Source organism: Erpetoichthys calabaricus, chromosome 1 (genome assembly GCF_900747795.2).
Source record: "Erpetoichthys calabaricus chromosome 1, fErpCal1.3, whole genome shotgun sequence".
NCBI classification, from domain to species: Eukaryota; Metazoa; Chordata; class Cladistia; order Polypteriformes; family Polypteridae; genus Erpetoichthys; species Erpetoichthys calabaricus.
In genome coordinates, this window is record NC_041394.2 from 265,339,036 (window position 1) to 265,364,199 (window position 25,164).

The 25,164-nt window shown below is 35.6% G+C and overlaps 1 protein-coding gene across 1 annotated transcript; it reads left to right on the forward strand.

Moving 5' to 3' along the window:
• Nucleotides 1-1,408: 1,408 nt before the first annotated feature.
• LOC127528878 (G2/M phase-specific E3 ubiquitin-protein ligase-like) lies at nucleotides 1,409-6,825 on the forward strand. The gene is made up of 4 exons (XM_051930396.1): nucleotides 1,409-1,974; nucleotides 2,851-3,026; nucleotides 4,863-5,077; nucleotides 6,297-6,825. The coding sequence occupies exons 1-4, from the start codon at nucleotides 1,831-1,833 to the stop codon at nucleotides 6,539-6,541; spliced, it is 780 nt and encodes a 259-aa protein (XP_051786356.1). The 5' UTR covers nucleotides 1,409-1,830; the 3' UTR covers nucleotides 6,542-6,825.
• Nucleotides 6,826-25,164: the final 18,339 nt, after the last annotated feature.

Genomic DNA, 25,164 nt, shown 5'->3' on the forward strand with positions numbered 1-25,164 from the left:
ATTGCTACAGGTATTATCAACAATGCTACCTATATAATTTCCATTGAATATGTTGCTGAACAAAGTGTTTTATAGTATCTCAGTTGTTAGCATGAATACCACTTAAAGTACATTGCAAGCCAGGCAATTTACAATTAATAATGTCTTTAATGCATACCTTAGGACACAAATCATCTTCAAATGTAACATTCAAATTGGAGGATACTCTTACAAATGTAATATATATGTAAATAATCATGTATTCATGTTGATTCTAGATGAAAACAGGCCGTTCAGCTCAACAAAGCTCGCAAAGTAAAAACACATCAAGTTGAGTTTTGAATGTCTCTGTAAAGTCCCACTGTTTACCACACTGCTTGGTCACTTATTCCAAGTGTCTGTGATTCTCTTTGTAAAGAAAAACTTCCTAATGTTTGTGTGAAATTTACCCTTAACAAGTTTCCAACTGTGTCCCTGTGTTCTTGATAAACTCATTTTAAAGTTACCGTCTTGATCCACTGGACTAATTCCCTTCATAATTCTAAACACTTCAATCAGGTCTCCTCTTAAACTTCTTTTGTTTAAACTGTAAAGGCTCAGCTCTTTTAATCTTTCCTCATAACTCACCCCCTGTAGCCCTGGAATCAGCCTAGTCACTCTTCTCTGGACATTTTCTAGTGCTGCTATGTCCTTTTTTTGAATTTTATTAGTTTATGTAATAGTGTTGTACATTAGCCAGATTGTTACTTATGGGCAAAGTAATAATAAATGTAATTTATTTTAAATTTCTTACAATATAAAAATACAATAAGATAGGAAGAACAACACAGTAAACAGATTTCATGGGGGGGATGGTCCTGCTTGTCTATAGGCAAAACTTTGAAATTCATCACTTTTACTATTGATCCTTATAGCTCAATATGTAATGGCTTTCTTATTTTTTCCAAGAACATATACAGAGGTTTATGCTCCAATTCTAGTTGAAAGTGACACTAGTAGCTCATCAGAAGATGAATTTGCTCACAATGTTGATTGGTAAGTTTCTGTGGTAACACTTTCTCTTCCAGTCTGAATAAATGTAGTTAATATGGTAATTATTGTTATTTAATAATGATTTAATATCTGTTTCATTTATATCATGTGTTCTTTAGAACAACTCATGGTTATCTTTTGAATTAACGTGTGTGTTTTATAGTCTGTCAGCAATAAGTAAAATCTTGTTATATACCCTACAGATAGTGTGACTATTGCTTTTTTGACATAATTGTTCCTCAGTAGTTGACTTATACTGGTTATTTGTAAAAAGTAAATTTTCTTTCTCCTATTTTTATTTTTACATACAGTTTTAATGACAAAATAGTTAGTGATTCAGATTAAGTCTGAAACAGTCTCACGGTTCAATATAAACAGAGCTGACATTTGGGATGGAGCTCTACGTGGTTTTAAGCGTTCGTCCTTTGATCCAGCACACACCATTTTAGTGAAATTCAGTGATAATACTGGCTACATGGACAGTGGCATTGACACAGGAGGACCCAAACGAGAATTTTTAGAACTCCTAATGCAACATCTTAAAAACAGAACACTATTTGAAGGAAGGGAAACTGAAAAATACTTGACCTGTGACAGTGTTGGTGAGTATTATGAGCTGTCACATCCTGTAGTGGACTGACATCTTGTACGTGTATGATTTCTTGTCATTTGCCCAGTGTAGCCATTATATAATGTGCATTAACTATGGCTGAAATAAGTTAATTTAAGCAATGGATAGTTGAATGGATATGGTGACTGGTTTGGCACTTTGTTTTTGTTTTAGCATTTGATAATGATGAATATTTCATCATTGGGCGAATGATCGCTGTCTCCATGGTTCATGGTGGTCCTGGGCCACAGTTCATTTCGAAAAACTTGTTCAACTATATTTTATGTGAAGGTATCTTTTCCCCTGATACAAAAGATGTTTGTGATCCAGAAATACAGATGATGCTACAAAAGGTATGATATGACTTTATATGCATTTAAGTTTTAAAGACTTAAATGCACAGTAATGCAGTAATATTACACAATAATGCTTTTTCCACAGAATGTTTTAGTGTTTTTTGAAAATTGTATACTTCATTAATTAGGATTGTTTATGAGAAAACTAAACAGATATTTATTTCACTGTGCTAACATTGTTTGTTTTGTTCTGTCAGTGTCTATACATGTTTCATACAAATATATAAGTACATATTATTTGTAATGTGTTTTGATTTTAATACAATAAATCAAAGTGTTATGTAATACATGAGACCCCTTTTAATTTGAAATGCTCCGTGTATATGTAACTGATGTGTTCCATTAGGCTACCATACTTAGATGTGCGTCTCCTAGACCGCAAGGTAGTTAATGCAGTGGGGTAATCCAGGGAATAAATAGGATCTCCTTTGCATCCCTGTTGTCATCAGTGTAATTGAAGATAGATATTGTAATAGTATTGTACTGTTTTAAATGTTTTAGGACCATGGACATATCAAATATTTGATGTCCTTTGGTAGTGGCTATTACTAAATTACTTTTATAATGCCTCCAGTTTCTACAAAGTATTTAGATTTAAAAAAAAACATTTGTGTACAGATAATGTATATAAAGAACCATACATAATATGTGTAAAAACATAAACAACTAAACAAACAAAATATGCTTCTATAAATCTGAGTGTTAAATTAATTTAAAAAGTTGGTTTAACACCCCTTGGGTTCCTTTTTGGGCAAATGCTATTGTTTGCAAAGTTTTGAATCAATATTCTTTTCATATTTTAAAAATGCATTATTTTGTTTGTGACTGAATGCTACTAATGTTACATTTTATTATAACTTTGAAATGAATTAGATCAAGTCATCGTCCTCAGTGGAATGTCTTAGGAGTACAGTGGAGGTGTATGCTACAATGCTTATGATAGCGGGATGTCTTTGCCATGTTATCAGGGAGCTTTCTGATAAAGACAAAATTGTGGAAGATTATCTGAAGTGGTATTTTTTCACCAGAAATGCTGCTTGTATTCAAAGGTATGTTGTAATAAATGCTTTATTTATAAATACTAAAAGTTACCAAGATGAGGAAGTAGCATTTACATTAAACTAGAAGTGAACAAATGACACACTAGAGGGATTATGCCTCTTGACCAACATGGAAGTGTCTCAGAATTCCCCAGGAGGAGTTGGCAAAAGATATTGAAGATTCAATGACATTTGTCCAGCTGAGCATGTTGCCACCATGATTTTCATCAGAATAAATGTAATGAAAGTGAAATTAAATAGTAACTAATAGGTAATCCAAATTTTCATGTATTGCTGAGGAATGTGACACATACAATATACCATATCACTTTAGTCATATATAAACTAGCAGCAGCAAAGAATATACGGTAATGGTGAATATATCATGTCATTCTCTAACCTGGTTAATTCAGACGAGGGTTACAGAAGGACTTAAGCCTATCCCAGCTAGAATAGGACAATAAGCAGGAACAAACTGTTGACAGGGCGCCAATCCATTGCTGGACAATCTTACACACACACACATACATCAAACACACACTACAGCCAATTTAGTGTCACCAATTACCTAACCTATTTGTCTTTGGACAGTGGGAAGAAACCAGAGCCCCACCCAGAGGAATCCCACTCAGAGATGAGGAGAGCATGCAAACTCCATCCAGGGAGGACCCAGGACACAAACCTAGGTCTCCTTCCTACGAGTGTACCAGCTCTTCCACTGCCCCAACATGTCACTCTTAAATGGTGACTATTTCTTAGTCATTTGTATAGTGCTGGCATTCTTTTGAAGAAATAAAAATCAGTACTACTAACATATTAATTTGCACTATAATGTATTATTTCTGAACATAGGAAATGTAAAGAAAAAAAATAGTAAACCCTGTTTTAGCAGCAAACATAGCAAAGCTAGAGGGAAGTCCAAATGCTTGTTTTGTCATCCGTGTGTGTGTGTGTGTGTGTGTGTGCTAGAAAGACTTGTTGTTTACATTGCAGCAGTGTATTTACATTGTAGATCTGTATGTTCATAGCAATTACTTCTGTTGACATGTCAAAGATTTTGGAAACAGTATCTCATTATGAGTGTTCCTCAGAAATGTACAAATCAGCAAATGGCAAATGTGACACATTATAATTTCTGTGAGAAATGCACTAAAACTAAGAAATGTTAGCGTCTGTACTCCTGTGGTTCTAGCAAACAGTGCTGCAGATCTTATTGAAACATATCCTCAGAAGTTGACATCACAAAAATTTTCACAACATACAGGTGTGTGTTGATGGTCATATTAGTATGCGGTCCATGTTTTTGGGCAACTTTTTTATGCTTCACCGAGTTCACAATGTGACATGCATAACATTCTCAAACCTGCCTAATCCCATTCATATTAGGGAGGAGTGGGTTGATGATTTATCTTGCATTGTGTTCAGGATTTAATAAATATTTTTTTATGTGAACTATATCTTTGGTCTTCTGGTATCACCCTGTTTGTCCAGGTTACATATGGCAAATGTATCATGTCGTCAGGGCCTCTGCATTCCCTAAGCTGCTAAGCTATCCATAACATTTTATATAGTCATAACACTATATAAAGTAAGGCTGACAGACACTGACCACCTTTCTTAACATGATGTACATCACAGTAATGAAATATCCTCTCTGGAATATGTCCTTCCTTGGGCATTAAAGGTGGTTTTACATTTCCTGGTCTATATTGTCAATTCATTCTCTCGGTAAATGCATTTTATTTATTGTTTTCTAATGACACTCACCTTGTAATATTCAGAGTATGAAATAAATGCTGTATATAAAAATAATAACCTAATCTTATTTGTATATGTTATTTGCAGGTTCAAAGAAGGACTAACCACACTAAATGTTCTTGAAGCAATGAAACAAAATCCATCAGGATTCATGAAATACTTCTGTTTTTCTGAGAAAAAAATAACTTCTGAAATTATAGAGAATCTTTTTAAAGCTGAGTTTAGCCAGCCTGGTAGCAACAGAAGACAAGAGGAAGTGAGGACAGCTGCATACTGGGCAGACTACTTGTTAGATATTGAAGGTCTGAATTCAAGTATTGGAGAAAATATTTGTTTAGTATACTTCATGAAATATGTAAAATTATGTATATAGTACATGTAGATTTTCACCTTACACAATTTATGAAAAAAACGACACTGAATGTAAGCGCAGCAGGAGACACACAAGCTTCTGTCCACAGGATGAGAGTTTGTATTTTGTGTGTCCACAAGTTTAGAATACAAATCGGCGTTCACATAATTTATTTCTGATAAACACACAACTAAGATAAACAAATAAAGCAATTTCTGCTTTTTTAACTTTTACACTTCATAGGCCCTTTTAGCTGGCTAGCAATTTATGCATTTACTGTATTAATTAATGAATTTATGCCTGTTAAATTAGTTGTTTATTTCACCAGCATTAAACTAAAGTTGTCACATCTCTTAACCAACAAAGAAATAAGGGTGTGGATCTATTAGGGTGGTTCCAATTTATTATTAATGTTTAAAGATTGCTTTTACTGTGTGTTTTGGATTGATTAGATGTTATTGTAAGATTGTTCTTGTTTACAAAGCTTTATATACAGTACAATATGACACCTAAACATACGTTTGGGCTGCTATGCCACGTGATCAGGAATGGGACCAGCAAGAATAAATTATACAACGCAACAAAGCTGCTGACATTGGGGTTGCACAGTAGTTACTGAATCTGAAGATATTAATCCAGATATTAAGGAAAGAGAAAAGAAAAACAGTTTGGTCAAAACATATGCATATAAAAATAGTTATGATAATTTGTACAATTCATCTTTGTGCATTTAGTAACAAAATTAAATGTGATGCACATCATGCATTATGCTATGCACAAAATGTATAATACTGGTTGAAACTGCTTGAAGTAATAACATCAAATGACAACAGTGCTACAGATTCATTCCAGGTTTCATACATCACAAAGTTTTAAACTTTGATAACACATTCTGATAAAATGATTACATATTTAAGAGGCACAAACATTTTCTATGAATTGTTTTGTTGTAAGAATTATCTGAATGCTGTTTAGAGATATCTTATCATCTCAATGTGTTAAATAGTGTGGGTGATCAATATGTAACAATTAGTGTGGGCCAGTACTTTGTTCAATGATGTGGTGCTAATATGTTAAATAAGTTTGGACTTAATGAAAAAGAGGGCAATGTGAATGAGTTACTTAATATGTGAAACAATTGATATTAACATGTTCTTATATTTTCTTAGGTAAAACATCATTTGCTGAACCATCTTTGGAAGATATCCTCATGTTCTCAACCGGTGTTTCCTCAATCCCACCAATCGGCTTCCATCCAAAGCCAACAGTTAATTTCTTGCATAATGAGTCGCCATATCCCATTGCTCAAACATGCACCAATTTTTTAAGCATCCCCATACATAAAACATATGATAAATTCAAGTATCATATGAATTTTGGTATTCTAAACTCACCTGGATTTGGGCAACACTAAATTCTGATATAATTAATCATCATATATTTTTACCAGCCCTGAACTTGCTCTTTCATTACATTTTCCACAAAAATTATATTATTAGCTATGTCAATTATTATTTTTTGAAAGTTTTTGGCTGATTTTACATTTAAAGTTGCTTCAGTTCATTTTGCAAACATGCACATTTTTTCTTTATTACCGAATTACCAGGATCTTCCATCAATCATTTTTCACGTAATTTCATTTTGATCAGTTGTGCACAGTTACATTTTGTTTGCAATTATGTTATTAATAATGTTAATTTTTCAAAGAAAGGAAGTTGCTAAGCTTTGTGTTTATACATATTTTGTGTAAATAGAAATTTTACAATGTAATACTTCTAATAGCTTTTTTTTTTATTTCATATTATGTAATGTTTTAAACCATACTTTTGAAATGGTTTGACTTGAACCTTGTTAATGTTGCTTCAATGAGATGTACCATTGAAGTGCTCTTGTTGTTATTAAACAAAAATTTGTAAACTTAATGTTCATTTTCAAATAAAATATTATGATGGTTGACTTCAATTTCCAGTTCAATTATAATTATTTTGGTAATCAACTTTTGAACAGAAACAGTCTATCCTGTTTAACCTTTCCTGACACTTAATAAAGTTCAAGAAGAAAAAACATTTAATAGTTTAACTACTGTCAACCTTTAATTGTACATCAGTAAGAAAAAGAAAACACAATATTTCAGTACATCTTACACTATTCAAACTGCCAAGGTACTTATAGTTTACAATCCTGTTTAAGGATTTTATTACATTATTTAACACCATTGTAGCTGAACCTCTCCAAAACAATGTATCCAATGCAAACTTGGACAATTGTACAGCCTCTGATCTGACTTTCTGGGGAACAGATTCTAGGCTGTGGAACAGGGTAGACATGTAAAAGAGTCCCTGCTTAGAAACACGGGATTGCCTCAGGGACACTTTCTCTCTCCAGCCATTTGCTCTTTGTACAACAATGACTGCACCTCTACTGGCTTGACTGTAAAACTTGTAAGGTGTGATGATTATGTCATTCTATATGCCAGACTGCAGAAGGCCACAAGGAGCCATGAGAAAATATTAAATCTTTTGGGTAGCAAGGAGGATAGTATACCTAAAAGGAGAACGATACAAACATGTCACGTCATTTTAAACTATAAACCATTGTTATATTTGCATTCTTTCCTGATTAGTCAAAACCGGTGATATGCCTGTTGTTGCCCCCCAGCCTTCTACTGCTTTCCACCAGCTTTTACTTTACTTAATAAAGACCTATAGAGAAAAAAGTGAAAATGAAATTCTACAAGTTATATTAGTTTTTATCATGTGTTTATTGTATATTGTAAACCAGGCATGTGCAACCTATGGCCCGCGGGCCAAATCCGGCCCGCGTACTGATTTTATACGGCCCGCGACGACTTTTCCAAATATCATGGAATCTGGCCCATTAACCCTCTTGGTGATGCCTGTTTGTTCTTGTGGTATTGTTGGATTAGTTTTGATAGTATGATGCGGCCAGTGCTTTCTGAAGTACAGTCGACCCTTGATATACGACCGGCTTGACATGCAAACAACTTGATTTATGACCAAAATTTTTATTTTGATTTACGACCAACATCTTGCGTTACGACCTGAATGCGGTCACGTGTATCCGCTTGCGCGATTGTAAACAAACAGAAACATTCCTATTAATGCGGCACTCATTCAATAAAATGTCAGGTTTGTAAACTCTCTTGGGACCTCCCCCAACTAGAAGACATGCCAAAGTCCAAACTCCGTATGGAAGACTGTTTATCTGTTGCTGGGGCAACAGCCGGCTTAAAGCTGTGCTGAGTCTCTCAGCCAAAGCAAACAGAAAAGATATCGATGGGTGATATGCATGTGATATCCCTGCCCGGCAATGGACAAGCAAGCTTCCACAGTCGCGGCAATCGCGCTTCAGGACGCACTTCAGCATGTCGTTCCCATTGAGTGGGGAGTGGGGGGGGGGGTCTCAGAAGAGTTCAGAAACAGTTCCTTGTATCATCGCAAGGAAATGCTGAGAAAAATTCTCATCAGAATAACTTGTAGGCAGGAGGAGATTAAAATTAACGCAAAAGAAGCTATTGAAATGATTGCAAATGCCTGAGCGCAAGTTAAAGAAAGCCTTTAAAAAGCCTTCAGTTTCATTATCATCCTCCTCCCTTCCTGCAGCCCAAAGATGTCAAATTAAATGGTGAGTACAGTATGAAATTGTTGTTTCTGGTAGGCTAGGCACTTTTTATTACTTTTTGGTTAGTACATTAGAAAAATTATTGGTGTTTTGGTAAATTATGCACATTATACAACCCTTTTTTTATTATGAAAAGGTTAAGTAAGTGTTGCAGTGGGAGGTTCGGACCGCATTATGGGTATTTCCATTATTTCTTATGGGAAAAATAGTCTTGACTTACAACCAACTGGAGTTACAACCAGCCCTCGCGAACGAATTGAGTTCGTAAGTCAAGGGTCCACTGTACTTTATATTGTGCTTCCCCCTCTTTTACGGCACGTCCGGAACTGTCGCACGTTTAAAGTGTGCAAGAGCTCGTAGTCACGTAGTCGTTGACTCTGCTGCACCTCTCTGCTCTGCTGTCGTGTGTAGCATAGCGCAGTCTTTTCATGGTTTTTGCTAGTGCTGTACCTATCTGCATGTTGTTTCGAGTTTCACGCTATATCGGCCTACATTTCAATACTTACAAATACTTGTGAATTTTTGATCAAACCCTAATTAAGATGGCTTCAACAAAGAAGAGAAAAGTGGACGCTGAGAGTCATACATTTCAAGAGAAATGGACTGACGATTATTTTTTTATAATGCAGAAAGAAAAACCTCTTTGTTTGATATGCTTGGAAAGTATTTCAGTTTTAAAGGAATACAATTTAAAAAGACACTACAATACAAAACACGCTAATTACAACAGTTACAAAGGTAAACTAAGAACAGATAAGATACAAAATTTGAAAAAATGTGTATCGGCACAACAGATGTTATTCCGCAAACATACTGATGTAGCTGACAATATTGTTCGTGCAAGTTTTATTGTTAGCGAAAAAATTGCGAAGCACTCAAAACCATATTCTGAAGGCGAGTTTGTCAAGGAATGCCTTACTGCAGTCACGAATGTTCTGTGTCAAGAGAAAAGCCATGAAATGGAAAAGATAAGTCTTTCTCATTGGACAATAACCCGACGAATCGACGAAATGGCCAGTGACATAAAATTAAGCATTAAAAATATTGCATCAAAATTTGAAGCATTTTCCATTGCTCTTGATGAGAGTACAGACTCCAACGATACCGCTCAATTGGCTATATTTATTCGCGGAGTTGACGCTAGCTTCAATTGTACGGAAGAATTGCTTGCTCTCCAACCAATGAAGAATACAACAAGGGGTGAAGACATTTTCCAGGAAGTAAAAACTGTTTTTTACTGTATTTGATTTAAAGTGGGAAAAGTTATGCGGAATATCCACCGATGGAGCTCCATCGATGATTGGACCAAACATCGGAGTTGTTGCCCAAATAAAAACCGAATTATCAAGTAACAAAATCAGTACCGAAGATTTGTCGGTATTGCATTGCATTATACACCAGCAAAACTTATGTGCAAAATCAGTTAAATTTGCACATGTGATGAGCACAATAACTGCATGTATAAACTTCATTAAATCCAGGGCGCTAAATCACCGCCAATTTCAAGAATTTCTGGCTGATGTTCTTTCTGATCATGAAGATCTTACATTTTATTGTGAAGTGCGTTGGCTTAGCAAGGGAAAAATGTTGAAACGTTTTTATGATTTGAGAAATGAGGTATCTCTTTTCATGGACATGAAAGGAAAACCTATTCCTGAGCTAGAAAACAAACCCTGGCTGTGTGATCTTGCATTTCTTGTCGACCTAACAACACATCTAAATGAACTTAATGCTAAATTACAAACTCAGGGACAAATGATTCATGAGCTTTATGGACACATAAAATCATTTCAAAATAAGCTTTGACTCTGGGAAAGGTAATTAAAGGAAGGCAATACTTATCATTTTCCCACACTTGCGAACCACGAAGATTTTGATTGTGAATCGTTTGCGAATGAATTAAATTCATTGAGTGGAGAATTCAACACTAGGTTCCGTGATTTTAAAAATCAAGAAGCAAACTTGCAAATTTTCTCTTGTCCATTTGATGTTGATGTCGAACTAGCTCCACTTTCATTGCAAATGGAATTAATTGAACTACAAGAGAACCTTGTCCTGAAATCAAAATTCAATGATATTGAATTACTTGACTTTTATAAAAACTATTTCCCACGTGACAAGTTTCCAAAGCTCACAGCTTTTGCTCAGAAAAGAATGACTCTATTTGGCAGCACCTATAAATGCGAGCAACTTTTTTCAAGGATGAACTTCGTAAAATCCAAAACCAGGACGCGAATTACTGATGAGCACCTAGAAAACACGTTGCGAGTTTCCACGTCCACAATATCTCCTAATATTGATAAGCTTGTGACCACCATGCAATCTCAATCGTCGCATTAATAAAGAGTTTTTATTAAATAATATATTAATAAATATTTGTTGTTTTTTTTTTGGCCTTCTTGCATTTTCGATTTTCAGAAATACATATATATCCTGAAGTACTCCGGCCCGCGTAATCTTTCTACTTTCTAATCCGGCCCATAGTCCTGTCAAGGTTGCACATGCCTGTTGTAAACTATATTGTCACTATTGGTGCATCTACTGTTGAAAGATTAAATAATGTTTATCACTGATGTCTTTTTACTGTTATATTTGTAGCTGGAACACAGACAAATTCATAGCAACTACATTTCATGGTTGTGAAGATTAATTCAATTCAATTAGTGTTTCAATTTGCAAGTCCTGAGGTGGTTTCTGGTACATGCTTGATGGTGCTGAAGAATAACTAATTTAAATTATGCAAGATCAAAAAAATGCACTCAGAAAAGAGAATACCCAAAATATATTTATTTAAATATAAAGTGTTACTATATTAGCTAAAATAAGTGAGAAGTAATAGTACTTTACTTTGCGACATACACAAGAAAAAACACACCAAATTGATACATACTACAAAATATTCAGATATTACAAATTTCTTTTAGCCTCAAAAATAATTCTACAGCAGATTTCCATGTGGGTGGAGTTTGTAAATTGTACTGCTGCTTTATGAGATCTAAATATTCCTGTATGGTTTCATCTCCACAATTGCAAATTTCCTTGCATTGTGTTGCCAGTTGATGAAGCTTCTCTTCTGAAACAACGTATCCAAAGTTTCTTGATTGGAATCTAGACAAATAAGTAATATGTTTAAAAGAAAAAAAAACTAATATATTCAGAAGTCTATACAATTAATTGAGTACTGTGTAGTCAAAACTTGAGAACATTCTTAAAATGAATCATACAATTTTAAAATCTGTATCTCTACCCTTACAGACTTAGCTCTTTACTTTTACTGATGATTAAAAACAAAGAAAACTTAGTCCTGGCAAGATATTTTTTTATATTTTCTAATTATTCTAAATGGAATCAAAACTGTTGCTTTACATAAAGCCATTTATTCATACCTATGTGGTAGGCTAAAAATCTCATTGGGAATTCCAGAAGGACAAACTGACATCCTCGAGGGTCTAATTCTATGTTGGTTCCAGAGGTCTTTAAATTCATTCAAATCCTTTTGCATCAATTCAAGAAAAGCAAAGCGCAGCAAACATTTATGCTGATGGCTACCATTGAAATTGCCAGAATCTTTCAGATCCACCAGGACTTCCATCCAGAACTGTGACCTGAATGAAATAAAATGCAAGAGCTACTTAAATATAGCTTTGGATGCATTTTTTAAATTGCGTTCTATAAATGGTTTTGTTTACTGGTGTAATTAAACTTTCAGTGAAGGGCAATCAGTAAAATATATCACTGAAAAGGTTATGGACTGGAAAACTGCACGCAGTTACACATTTAAAATAAAGTAAGTATCTGATGTAGGGGCAAGCTGTTTTTTAACATTATTTATAAACATTTTGCAGTTATTGATTAAGTAAGTTACGACTACACTTACTATACCAAAATACATACATAAATATTCTTACCGTTGCTTTCTGAAATGTGCCCACCAGGATTCTATTCTCTGATTCATTACAGAAGTGCCATAAACATGGCTAGCTGCACCTGCGAAGTGGTCATTTCCTTGAGAGCGCAACGTGCACTGCATTGCTGCTATCAAGGTGTTTTCTGTTCCACAATCCGTCCTCAGTCTCATTGGTACAATCCCAAATTTTGCTACACAAAGCACATAATTTGTTGCAATTACTGCTGGGTTATTATTCGTTGGTCCGCATGAAAGCCATAAAATCTTTCTTGAAAAGCCATCGATGCACCCGCTTACCGCTATGCCATACGGCTTTAATTTATCATATCCATCTACATGCCAAACGTAGTTTGGACCCAGTGAGTGGTACACTCTTCGAACAAATCTTCTTGTCCTCCTAGCTGAAGTTGCAGACGGATTCATTTCAGACAACAAATTCATGACATCACGTCGCCTCACGCGCAGTTTATATTTCTGCAGTAACACTTGATGCATCATTCTATATCCAAGAAGCTGACTCTGCCCTTGTATCTCGATTTCCATGGCCAAACGCACTTGACTTATATTGGAGTAATTCCTACGTTTTGATAATCCCAGTTCTTTCAGGCGCATTTTCAAACTTCTTAAACACATACTTATTCCATGATAAATTTTCAAAAAATCTAGAATGACCTCATATTTATATCCTGCGTAGAAGTACTGCGTAATCCAATCGGTGACCAAAAGTGTGTGTTCATTCCCACTGACTAAAATAAAAATAAATTACATTTACGGCTTATGCGTCAGTTTGTCACTTACCATATTTTGTATGATCATGTCATGCTAATTGCAGGGTAAGAGAAAACAGCAAGAAAAAATTTACATATACTTAAACGCAAGAGACATATTACCTGTTGGTGGTCCTCTCAGCGCCGCGGACGATTGGTCACCTGACAGCAGAAAGGCAAGCGATTGCCCACAGGTGGAACAAAATGCTGGCGCCGCACCCGTGCCCAGCTGACTGCCACAGTAGGGACAAAACATTGTCTGCCTTTGGAGAATGAGAATGTTTGTTACAGGAAGAAGTAAAGCATTTGTAACAAAACAGTAAAATAAATGGTAAACCCAATAGCAGGACTTCTCTGTTTCAGTTGATGGATGACAACGGACACTTCGTGCTCTGACCTCGTAGGGGACCCAAAGCCACCTACCGCATCGTCCATACCCCCCGTGTTTGCAATACCACATGTGTTTGCACACTCGACCCACAAAATGGGACCCACAACCAAATAAAGAGAAAGAAATCCATGCGCGTTTCCGCACTCGAAACTTTATGATAAGAAAATATCCTATTAATAACACTTCTCGAGGAGTAAGAAGAAGCCGACATGACAGGGAGTAGCCGCAGTTATCTAGTTCAAGTTTGACATTTTTATTTTAAAAGTTTGTGAAGATGTTAAACGTTTTGCTCAGTTTCCCAAAGAAACGTTATCGTTTTTTAATTACCAGGAAGTCACAAAAACTATAGTTGTGAAAGGTATATATTTAACAAGAACAACCAGTATTATGTTTGTCGTTTCGTATGAAATCTGGGCAGTTATTACAACCAACCATGAATACCCTTTGCTGAAGCGGACTTTCCCGCACTTAACACGTTGAATGCTCAGGAGATAAACGTTTACAGACCCTTGCAGTCGCCACACTGCATGTATACAGTATAACATATACGTTTAAAAATACAGCATATTCTGCATTTCACCTTTAAATGTGATCAGTTGAAGATTAGTCCGTTGCACAGATTTCTCTTCCAACTAAGCATGCACAGATTTCGTTCTGAAAATCTCATTTCCGGTGTGGACATTTCCGTTTTCAAAATGCTGTTTCCGTTGTGAAGTTCACTTCCGTTTTCAGTTTTTGTTGATTTCATGTTGCGGCCTCTTAATGTTGATTTCATGTTGTCGTTTTTGTTCATTTCACGCTCTTTCTTTTGGTTAATTTCACGCTCTCACTTTCTGTTGATTTCATGCTCTCACTATTTGCTAAGTTTATGCCCTCACTGTTTATTGTTGACTTCATGTTTTCATATATTAATTAATTTCATTGTGTTTTTTTTATTTTGTTTTTTCATTTGGTTTGTTGTTGATTTTGTGTTTGTGTTTTGCCCCTCAGAGCCACCGTAATTAACTGTCTATAAACATTTTATTAACTATGCTATTACCAGTAATAAATTGCCATTAAAATAGTATTGTTCTTGACATATGTCAATGCCATTTTTCATTGTTTAGTATCATGTTAAACAGGTGTACAATATGTTTTATAACATGCAGGTTGTTAATAGCTCCTTATAATCCATAGTGATACTCACATTTGATTGAAAAGACAGCAGAAGTGGAGAGTGTCATATAGGAAGGTATACACATGCATCACAGAAATATTTTCTGTAAATGATAAGTAGTTATGATATAATTAACAAAGAAAAGTAATGAAACTTTATGGTTTCCCTCCCATTTGTTTATTTCTTATAATATTTACCTATGATGAGTCAGTTCTTTTATATAAATGAACATTCAGCTAAAGAAAAATAACATACCAGAAAAGAAAATACTTTAATCTCACATTGCTTTACTTTCACATTTTATGAAAATCTCTTATATATGGATTTAATTTATAATGTCTTTTAGCTATATAAAGTAGCAAAAATAATGGGGATTTATTGCCAATCAAAACTGAGCTAAGAAAAATCTCCAGCATTTTAAGGTAAAGTATATTGAGGCAGATAGCAAAGACATTGTTTGCTGTCTTCAGGAATTTCATTATATCATGTACACTTCAGCTCTTGTGCAGAGTGATTTTAGCTGTTTGTGTTTGCAATCTCTGTTACTGCACTGTGATTCTATCGCTATTCCATTACTGTAACTCTTTTCATAGAACCCCCTTCAACTCTTTATTCAGTTTCATGACTTAGTGATAAAAACTGAGATGGAAAGAAAGAAACAACACTGTACATACAACCTGCAGTAGACTTGACCTTCTCTAGAGACTGATATAACAGCAGCTGGCATCTGCTGTTACTGTTACTAATCTCTGCGGTTCTTTACTTTATACTGTTGTCACTTGTTTTTGCCACTAACCTTCCATTCAGTAGTTTATTCCCAAACATAGTTTATGGGTGTTACCTGAATAGGTGACTCCTGCTGGGTTAGAAACAGCATTTAAGCAGTTGTAAAGAGTTTTTGACTAAATGCTGTATGTATGTACAACAAACGCAAGGAATTTTTTTCCCCTAAATCCCCATACAATAAACCTACATAACTGAGTAGTTATCCAACCACATACCTCAGACTTAAGTAGTCAACTGGGAGGTATGTCTTGGACCCCAGAGGCAATATTTATTCAGGAATGTATTGCTTCAATTTCTTTTTAGACTCCAGTTTGTAGCACACCCTGTTGTCATGCTTCAGCTGGACAATTACAAAAATTAACAAAAACATTTTTTCCCTTAAGGATCACTGGTATTATATACAGTATGAACAGCAAAGGCTAAGTAGATAAACACTGTTTAATAATCTAGTCAGAAATTGGAGAAAGGTCCATAGCCAGTAATTGTAATGTCAGAGGGAATAGGCAAGCATTTTTATGAAAGGACCAGGCAAAGAGACATCTTTATACTGCCCTAAAGTCTAAATATAAAAACAGTACTGTCTTTCACCAAAATGTTTTACAAAAATCATGATCAGAAAACTGAAATTAAGAGGCATGTTACTTAAGGTCATATATAAGCAAAGCACATAAGTTCTTATTCATAAACTCAGACAACTAGGAAGTGTGTGGTGGCAGCCCAATGATATCACAGCTCGTGACGTCTGGCCTTCCCTACGGGCAACCACCCTAGCAACAGAACCTACAAGAAACATAAAAAGAAAAAGAACCTGTTAAAGCCGGTGCCCATAATAAGTAAAAGACACACATATTTTCAATTCTTTAAAAGTGAATACAAGGCTAAAAAAATGTTAATTCATCAACCCCCCTCCCCAAAAAAACACTATAATTTCATTTATAAAGTCCCAAATAAAGCCTTGAAAAATGTGGAAATTTTAAAAACAAAACAAATTGGTTACATTGTGTATAATAAATCAAACTTCATGGTGTTTCTAAAAGGGGTATTTCAGAAACATAAACTTTGACTGGAGGACTGACGTACCTGAATTCCGCTTCAAGCAAAATAGAAAATGGCAGTTGCCAAATGAGGATGAAAGGCATAAAAAGCCAAACATAAGAAACAATGTGGTATAAAATGTATGAATTTTACTTCTTTAGAACAAAAAGAACAAAACAGCAAACAGTATGCTACTCAACCTGTTGTGCGTTGACAAAACAGTCCCAAAGAGACTTAACAAGACCTAAAAAGTCAAAAACAAGCTAGAGCCCCTGTCAAAGAAAACACGAGTGGCAAAACCAGGCATATAAAGTGCCCAACCAGGGGACTGGCAGCACACGTTTCAATGTCAACTTTACAAGGTCACTTTTGGGAGGGATTGTGCATTTTGGTTGGTACTTTATGAGAAGGTGTAACATAAGCACTTGCCTTACTTCACTTATAGCTAAATAGTCCACCTACATCAAAATTTTGTGAAGTTTTTATGATATAGTCAATTTGTAAATATTTTGAAGAGACCTCTTTTTAACTTTTATAGCACCTGTTATAATCAAAAGAGGCATGAGTAATATATTACTTGAATTAGGATTGCAGTGGGCAGGACTGTATTCCAGCAGCATTAGGCAGCAACAAGGAATTTCTGGACAGGTCGTCAGGGCAGCAACATGATAGCATTTTTTAAAATTATCACTTTAGTAGATGGTGACAAATTAATAATCCCTTGGACTTTGGAATTATCAGCAATGTAACTTGTTTAAAATGAAACACTATGATGTAGGCATAACTATTGATGCATATTGCCCACATAAAGGATGAATGGAGATACATTTTAATTAAAATGAAATCATCCTATTGTTGGCATTTTATCAACAGTTGGTTCTTGCAATGTGAAACACCCCCACAATTTTTTGTTGCTCTCTGTAATATTATTTCGTTTTTTCTGCCTCTTTGTATTCATGACCTTATTTTGTTTTTAGCAAGTTTTCTTCAGTACAATTCCATGTACATAGATTGTTTTTCTTCCATTCTTTACTGTGCCATCCATGACACATAGTGACATCATATAGGTGTACATTTGTTTTCATAAATATTGCCAACTGGAGATTCAACTATCAAGTAAGTGTTTGTATGGAATATATTTGTTTCCTTGCATGTGGTGGCACAGTGGTAGTGCTGCTGCAGGAGACTGTGGAAGATTGTGGGTTCGCTTCCCGGTTCCTCCCTGTGTGGATAGCGTTTGAGTACTGAGAAAAACACTATATAAATGTAAAGAATTATTGTCCTCACAGGTGGCGCAGTGGTAGTGCTGCTGCTTTGCAGTAAGAAGATTATGGGTTCGCTTCCTGGATCCTCCCTGTGTGGATAGCGTTTTGAGTACTGAGAAACGCGCTATATACTGTAAATGTAATGAATTATTATTATTGTTTGTTTGCACTCTTGTGTAGTCCTTAATCATTACATCTATACATTAATTAAAATGTTTATTGCATTTTAACCAAATAAATCTAGCCATTGAAAATATAATTTCATCATTTTGACACAACCAACCCAGAAGGACGCACCAGCCCATCTCAGTGCCCACACACATACTTAATTTATAGCACCTGTTATAATCAAAAGATGCATGAGTGATATAATTGAATTAGGATTATGGTGGGTAGGACAGGCCAATTTTGAGTCATACGTTGATTTGAGATTTGACATAAAAATTGTAAATTAAGAAAAACCCACACAGAAACAGAAAGAACATGTAGACGCCACACAGCAAGTGGACACATGAATTGAACCCAGGACACTGGATCTGTGAGAGAGCACTGCCGTGAGCTTCTCACCTGGTTGTTGCTGTTCTCACAAATGTTTTTAGCGATAGGTTAAAAAGTCTCGAGAGAAATTGAAGGGAAGAATGTGTGAAAATCTTTCTTGTTCTAGTATAGTGGGATTGTGGGGATGGTGTACTTTGTCACAAAAAGTAGACACATGAGTCATAAAGTTTTTGGGCAGCCACCTGTATAATATTCCCTGGCTGCAAATGGTTAAATTGCTAGCACTGATGTGCTCGGAACAGAGTCCAAAACAGAACTGACTAGGTTAGTCAAATATGGAGGCATTAAAGGCCAGAAAAGGAAGTGAAGTCATCAAGAGTGAAGCAGAAGGGTCCTCTTCCATAGGTTCAGACCCGGAAGTGACGTCATCAAAAGGGCCAGAACAGGAAGTCTCTTCGGTCATGTGTTCTGTACCGGAAGTGACGTCACTAGGGCCAGGTGGAATTTCTCGTGAATGGTCTGCAGGAAAGTGAGAAAAAAGGTCAGTGTACTCCACCATCCCCTGGTCTGACGTGGAATTACTCACATTTAGACCCTTTAGCTACCTCCCATACGCACGTGTGTGACAACTTATTTATTGCATGAGATTAGTTTGAGAAAAGTGAAGGTTTGGTGATGGGGGCAAGGTGTTGGTTTAGTACATTGTATTTTCAGTACTTAATGCCCCAGGAAGCATGCATTAACAGGATATGAACCTGTCCATGTGCAGATTGATTTAGGAGCCTGCCCACAGCTTCACCGTTCCTGTATGAAGGTGCAGTGCTGAGAACTGCAGTCCTAGACATCTGGGTTCTAATTTCATTCCAGTCATAAACACTGCAGCCAGACTCTTTTATGTAAAAATTTGTGTAACTTTTTAAATCCTCAGAAGTGGCAAGAAAATCCAAAAAGCACATCAACAGTAGACTCAAAGGGGGCTTTTAAAATGAATAACTGTTGGAAAGCATAAATATGTTTAAGATCAAGAAACTGTGACAAACGTCACATTAGGTATGTGCTTCAGTTCACTTCATAATTGGCTGGGGTCCCAAACATAATTTGTCCCTGACTTTGATTTCAGCTTTGTGCTGATACTGCCAGAATACGTACTGTGATATTTTATTTGAATAAGTAGATTCAAAGAATTAGTGAATTAAATTAATGACAGAATTATATTATCCAAAGTATTCTGATTAAAAGACTGGTAAAGGGAGCACAGTGAATCAGATCTTCATTTCTTAACTGTTTTTAACAAACTGGTCAAAACTATACAATTTATTTTCTATTGTAGGTGTTCCGTATGCATTTTTTGCATAATATTTTATTGCATTTAAGTGCATTGTGCATTGTACATTTTTCAGCACATTTAAAATAAAATGACTGCTTAAATTTAATTCAAATGAATTAAACTCGCTTTTTTATTGTATTTGTATTAACACCAAAATTGGATGAATTTAATATATAAATCAATGCAATATTATTATTATGTCAAAAAATATATACAGTACTCTTTGCTTATGTTAACCTTAACTAACTTTGATGTTTTATTCTCCATTTATTATAATCCTGCATGTGATTAACTTGGAACACAGAAGGATGTAAGAAACTGAACGGCCATCACAATAATAACTGAGCTTAAAGGTTTAAATAAAAGGTTTTCTTATCTTTGTGAGAACAGCCCTAGTCATCTCTAAGCAATTAAAAATATAATACGCTGTTCTCTAGATTCACTGTTCTTTTAACAGGTACCATGTATTTCCCTGGATTTGTGAGTGACTAGGAGAATTTTTAGGGGAGGACAGCATATATATTGCAGCTTTTGACAGTAGAGGATGGGACAATATACAGTAACTAGTAAGAGAGAAAGTTTACATGATAAGACATGTCTGTTGTAATGCACGTAAAACCTCCAAGAATGTAATTCTTATTTTGCTATGAAGCATAAAAGGACAAACATTACTACTACTCTGTAGAAAATAATGTATTATATAGCACCTTTAATTGGTTTGAAACTCTGTTCTCTTTACCCTGTTACATGCTGTGTGTAATTTGATCCACTCAAGTTTGTCCTGCTCTCTGCGAGGGCTCAACAATAGCAAATTGTTTAGCAGTGCTTCTTCATAGTATCAATGAGTTGGGTTCAAATGCTGACCTTTCAATGTTTGGAGTCGGCACCTTCAGGAGAAACTTGCAGTTCCAGATTAAAGAGAACAACAACTTAAACAATGAGTTGAGAACACATGTGGTGAGGAAGTGTTAAATGTTATACTTGTACATTTTTAAAACAAAAACAACATGAATGGGTGCTTGAAGACATGTTGATCGAAAATAATTTCCAACCACACTCATTACAGACAGATTTGAGGAGAGGTGGACAAGAAACAAGAGGATAGTGATGTTCAAGGGAAGGAGAAATCGAGGTAAGAGAATGCTGGTTCCAGAGTCAATGGAAACAGAGCAGTCTTCAAAAATGAAATGCAGAAAGAACAGAAGTGGTTAAGACAGTGGGGCAGAAACCTAATGTCTAGTTTGGTCTGCCTTGAATCCCTGACACTTGAAAAGATGTCTTATGTAACTTATTGACACTAAGAGTATGTTTCAGTGAACAGAGATTGATTGTGTTTTGTTTTAAGTAATTTTCCCAATTTTTTCATCATGCTCTTTCATTTTCACCAATGATGATGTTGTTAATGACAAAAAAACATAAAAATCCTACAAAGATCTAGTCAGTGGCACACTGGATCATTTCAGAAGTTAAACTAATTCAGAATGGCCAGTCTAACAAAACAATATTGAATAGAAAGGATAGAAAATATATGTAGCAAAAAGCTTCACCAGATGTTGTGGAAAATAAGTAATAAGCTTCCTTCAGTAATTCAACTTATTACTAAAATGTTTATAACAACCCTCATTTTTATTCCAGTTTTCAATCATATGTTAAATGAAATTACTTAACAAGAAAAATATTGTTTCTTCTTGATTGGTGCTACAAACCAGTGTCTGGCTGAGGAGCTGGACCATGTTAGCAATGGAGTTTGAAGGAGCCCATGTTATAAGAAGCACTGCTTGTTGTTGCTTTTATTTAAGCATTTGCATTTCCAGCTTATCATTTTCCCTATAGAAATTATTAAATTTGCTGCGTTAAAGGCAGCCACAATCAAGAGTGGTGTTTGGGGGTGGAAAAATGGGGCGACTGCCCCAGGCCCTGTGCCTAATGGGGCCCCACTTTTGAGATCCATGTGTCCCGTTTCGAGCGGATTTGTCAAGTTATATTCTCCAGTTATATTTTGATAAAGTCCGTGTGTTATCTTGCAAAAATTTAGCTGAATACTGAAATGAGAAAATCCGGTGTATGTTAACATTATCTTTATTAAATTAATGCACAAGTTTATACAGTCCACACATACCGGTAACAGCATTTGACATAACCGGCCCTGCTTGGGGTTGGTCAAACCTAGGCCCCACATACCCATAAGGCTGCCTATGGCCACAATAACTTAAAAAAACATAGGAGATTAATATCAGGATCAGGAGTACATAATTTTACATGACATTACACTGCTTCTTGATTTTCATTCACCGCTGAGGACAACTGCAGTACATTAAAAATTTTGGGCAAGACAGCCTATGTATGGTCCTTTCACTTTGTAGTAAAAAGGCCAATAGTCTTTTTTTAATTTTTTTTTTTTATTTTATTGTAATCATTCCATACAAATAGATCAATTTTTACAAAAAATAGGATTGAAAACAAATCAACCCCCACCCCTGAGAAAGAGAGTATGGCCAATGGAATAAAACTTAAAGCTAGTAAAAATAAATAAATTGATGAGTTTAATAGGTGGATAAAGACAAATGGAGAAGAAAAAGAAATGGGAAGAGAATCTACTTCCTCAGTGCTTTAAGAGCTTATTCTAAAATATTATTGATTAGATCCTGCCAGGCTGCGGTGGGCTGGCGCCCTGCCTGGGATTTGTTTCCTGCCTTGCGCCCTGTGTTGGCTAGGATTGGCTCCAGCACACCCCCGTGACCCTGTAGTTAGGATATAGCAGGTTGGATAATGGATGAATGGATTGATGGAGATCCTGCCAGGTTTTGAAAAGGTTCTGCACAGATCCTCTAACTGAGAATTTGTTTTTTTCCAATTTCAAATAATATAAAAAAACTCAGTTACCCACTGACTTAAAAGAGGAGAGTTAGGATTCTTCCAGTTTACCAAAATAAGTCTGCGTGCCAATAGTGTAGTGATGGCAATCACAGTTTGTTTGTCCTTCTCCACTTTAAGCCCATCTGGAAGAACACCAAACACAGCTGTTAATGGGTTAGGAGGGATTGTGACACCAAGGCTGTCTGAAAAGCACTTAAATTTTTTTGTCCACAATGATGTTAATTTGGTGCAGGCCCAGAACATGTGACCCAGTGAGGCTGGAACTTGATTATAGCGTTCGCAGGTTGGATCTTGCCCTGGAAACATTTTGGACAATTTTAAGTGAGACAGATGCGCTCAACATATAATTTTGAGTTGAATAATTGTATGCTTTGTACATATGCAGCTCGAATGAATTCTCTGCATTGCTACCTTCCACTCCTTTTCTGATATGTTGAGTGAGAAGTCCTTTTCCCATTGTCCTCTTGGATCTTTGAAAGGGAGGGACTGTAAAATAATTTTATATATTGCAGAAATGCTGTCTGAGTCCTCGAAACTGAGCAATATTTTTTCCAGCATAGAGGAAGGTGGGAGATGGGGAAAATTGAGCAGGTTCTGGTTATCAAAGTTTCTAATTTGAAGATAGTGAAAGAAATGTGTTGCTGGAAAATTAAATTTAGAATGTAATTGTTCATAGGATGCAAAGATGCTGTCTATATAAAGATCTCTAAGTGATTTAATCCCGAATGTTTTCCAGATATTAAAGACTGCATACTATGTTTACGAGGGTTGAAAAAGGTGGTTCTAATGCAGAGGTGCCACAAATAAAAGGTTCTCCATCTTAAAATTCTTCCTACATTGGTTCCATATTCTGAGTGAGTGAAGCACAATTGGGCTATTAGTATATTGGTGATAACTTGCATTTATTGGGGCACAAAGCAGGGAATATAAAGAAGTACTGCAGGATTTTATTTCTATTGCGGACCAAGCTTATGTATGTTCATCTATTTGTGTCCAGGTTTTTATAGCTTGTATGTTTGCTGCTCAGTAATAAAACTGAAAGTTAGCTAGAGCCATGCCACCTTCTGCCTTAGATCTTGGTAGGGTCGCTCTTTGAATACGTGGATGTTTTAAGTTCCAAATAAATGAGGTTATGGTTGAATCCAATTGCTTAAAGAATGATTTATTGATGTATATTGGAATGTTTTGAAATAAAAAGAGAAGCTTAGGAAGGATACTCATCTTAACAACGTTAATTTTTCCATAGAGTGAGATGAAGGGTTGACCATCTATGTAAGTCTTGCTTAATTTTTTCCATACAGACGGCGAAATTTTGTTGATAAAGAGCTTTATGTTTACTTGTGATATCTACCCCTAGGTATTTAAACTGAGCTGCAATAATAAAAGGGAAGGTGTACAATCTAATATTGTATGCTTGAGAATTCAAAGGAAAGAGCACACTTTTATTCAAATTAATTCTGAGACCAGAGATCTTTTGAAATTCTGTAAGTGCTGTTAAGACTGCAGGAACAGAATTTTGTGGGTCTGATATATACAAAATCATATCATCTGCATATAGAGAAATTTTCTGTTCAAGTCCTTCCCTTTATCTGATAAGCATTTCGACAGTGAACTGCCAGTGGTTCAATGGTGATTGCAAATAGCAGTGGTGACAAGGGACATCCTTGTCGGGTACCACGTTCTAGTTTAAAGTAGTCTGAAGACATGTTGTTAATACAAACTGAAGCTTCTGGATTGGTATACGGTAGTTTGATCCATGCACAAATGTTTGGGCCAAACCCAAATTTCTCCAATGTAATGAAAAGATAGTTCCATTCAATCATATCAAATGCTTTTTCTGCCTCCAACAATAATATCTCCAGGGTGTTTGACTTTGCAGGTGAAAATATATTACATTAAACAGGCATCGGAGATTGGAAGCTAAGTGTCGGCCTTTAATAAATCCAGTTTGATCTTGTCATATTACCGAAGGGAGCACTTTCTCCATCCTTCTAGCTAGGATCTTGGAGAGTATCTTAACATCGTTATTCAGAAGTGAAATTGGTCTGTATGATGCACATTGTAATAAATCCTTATTTTGTTTAGGAAAGACGGTGATTAATGCTTGGCGAAAAGTATGAGGTAGAATTTGATTGTCTCTAGTTGCTATAAATGTTGCTAATAAGAGGGGAGCTAGCTGAGTGGAGAATTTCTTATAAAATTCGACATGGTAACCATCAGGGCCTATTGCTTTCCCGCTCTGAAGTGACTTTATAGCATCTAGTAATTCTGATAGCGCCAGAGGTTTATCCAATTCCACTGCAATAAAAGTATCCATTTGTGGTATCTGTAATGTATCCAGAAATGCATTAGATTGTGTGTTGCCTTCTTTGAATTCAGTAAAATA